Below are 1,878 nucleotides of genomic sequence, written 5' to 3'. Positions count from 1 at the left end.
TGGTTGCACAACTCTAAGAATGAATCAATATCACTGAATTGTACATGTAGAAACTTGAATTGGTGAATGTTTTGCTGTGCATATGCCTGACAACAACAACAAAATAAAATTATTTTAAAAAAAGAAAGACGGAAAGAAAACCCTGTGGATCGTAACAGTAATAGATCATGGGGATAGCACAGGACTAGGCAGCATTTCATTCTGTCGCGCGTGGGGTCGCCATGAGTTGGGGACCAACTCAAAGACAGCTAACAACCACCACAGACGCTAATAAGGCGAGGAAAACAGGAGGAAGGATGAAGAAAAGAGAATGACTTTGTTTTATCAGAAAAGCAGGGAAGAGGGAACAGAAGTGAGACTTTCTTAAGTGTCAAATAGCTCATACGATTTCCCAATCATCCCCAACTTCCTCCTCTTCAATAGGAACGCCCCTTGGTAAGTGAGGCAGGAGGCAACTGAAGGGTCAGAAAGCACTACTTCGGCAGAAAGATTTTCCTGTCTCTTATTCTTACAACCTCTGGCAGCAGGGAGCAACGCCCAGCCTCTCCTTTCTGCTGTGAATGATCAGATGGTGGGCATGCTGGGATCCCCGCTTGTTCTATGTATAGCAACCTCCTAATCTCCAGCTCCTCTCCTTCAGGGTCCATGCTCCAAACCCTGGTCAGGGATGGCAGAATGTGTCCTCCACCTCCTGGTGGCCTACTTGGAGGAACTTGAGGCTGTGGACCTGAAGAAGTTCAAGTTATACCTGGGGACCAAGGCAGAGCTGGGGGAGGACAAAATCCCCTGGGGACGGATGGAGACCGCCGGCCCCCTGGAAATGGCCCAGCTGCTCACGGCCCATCACGGGTCAGGGGAGGCCTGGCTGCTGGCTCTTAGCATCTTTGAGCGGATCAACAGGAAGGACCTGTGGGAGCGAGGACAGAGAGAGGACCTGGTGAAAGGTAAGGACAGGGGAAGGATGGTCAAGGCTGGCACCCACCAATTTCCTTCTCCTTCTTGGTAATCCCTGCACCCAGGAGACCTGGGATTCTAATATCATTCCTTTGATCTTTGTTTATGCTGTCTTCTGCTTGTAATACCTTTCTTCTATCACCTTTCATTTCTCCTCTTCTTAACCCCATTCTTAGAGAACATTTGGAAGTACTTTGGGTTGGGAGTATGTAAGATTGGGTCACATTTTTAAAATATTTTATTTTTGTGTGTTGTTCAGAATATACACCAAGTCAATAGTTTCTACATGTATATGATGGTTAAGGTTATGTGTTACCTTGGCTAAGCCATGATTCTCAGTGGTTTGGCAGATGTTATGTAATCATCCTCCATTTTGTGATCTGATGTGAACAACCCATCAGTTGAAAGAGAATTTTCCTTGAAGGTGTGGCCTGCATCCAATATATGGACGTTCTGACAAAGCTCTCTCTCTCGATCCTGCATCTGACTCATCATCCTCTGACCTCTGGTTCTTGGAATGTGAGCCATCAGCCTGCTACCTCACCTGCACAACTGGACTAAATAAAAGCTAAGAAGTTTCCTGAATATAATCAAACTCTTTGAGGGACAGAGTAGCAGGGGTAAGGGTCTGAGGACCATGCTTTCAGGGGACATCTAGGTCAATCGGCATAACAAAGCTTATTAAGAAAATGTTCTGCATCCTACTTTGGTGAGTGGCGTCTCGGGTCTTAAAAGCTAGCGAGCAGCCATCTAAGATGCATCAATTGGTTCCAACCACCAGGAGTAAAGGAGAATGAAGAATACCAAAGACACAAGGAAAGTATTAGCCCAAGAGACAGAAAGGCCACATAAACCAGAGACTTCATCAGCCTGAGACCAGAAGAACTAGATGGTGCCCGGCTACCACCAATGACCACCCTGACA

At 46.3% G+C, this 1,878-nt stretch overlaps 1 protein-coding gene across 2 annotated transcripts in view; it reads left to right on the top strand.

Annotated features, from left to right (window-relative positions):
- Positions 1 to 470: 470 nt before the first annotated feature.
- The window catches only part of NLRP12 (NLR family pyrin domain containing 12), a 35,119-nt gene continuing 33,711 nt past the window's right edge, over positions 471 to 1,878 (top strand). For both annotated transcript variants that reach the window (XM_023736320.1, XM_004381736.3), the window contains exon 1: positions 471 to 944. In XM_023736320.1, coding sequence (XP_023592088.1) covers positions 668 to 944 — 277 coding nt within the window. In that variant the 5' untranslated portion in view covers positions 471 to 667. The remainder of the gene's footprint in view (positions 945 to 1,878) is intronic.

The sequence above is a fragment of the Trichechus manatus genome, unplaced genomic scaffold (genome assembly GCF_000243295.1).
Source record: "Trichechus manatus latirostris isolate Lorelei unplaced genomic scaffold, TriManLat1.0 scaffold00087, whole genome shotgun sequence".
NCBI lineage: Eukaryota > Metazoa > Chordata > Mammalia > Sirenia > Trichechidae > Trichechus > Trichechus manatus.
The sequence above is the reverse complement of the archived record's forward strand: the minus strand, read 5'-3'. Positions and strand labels throughout refer to the sequence as shown.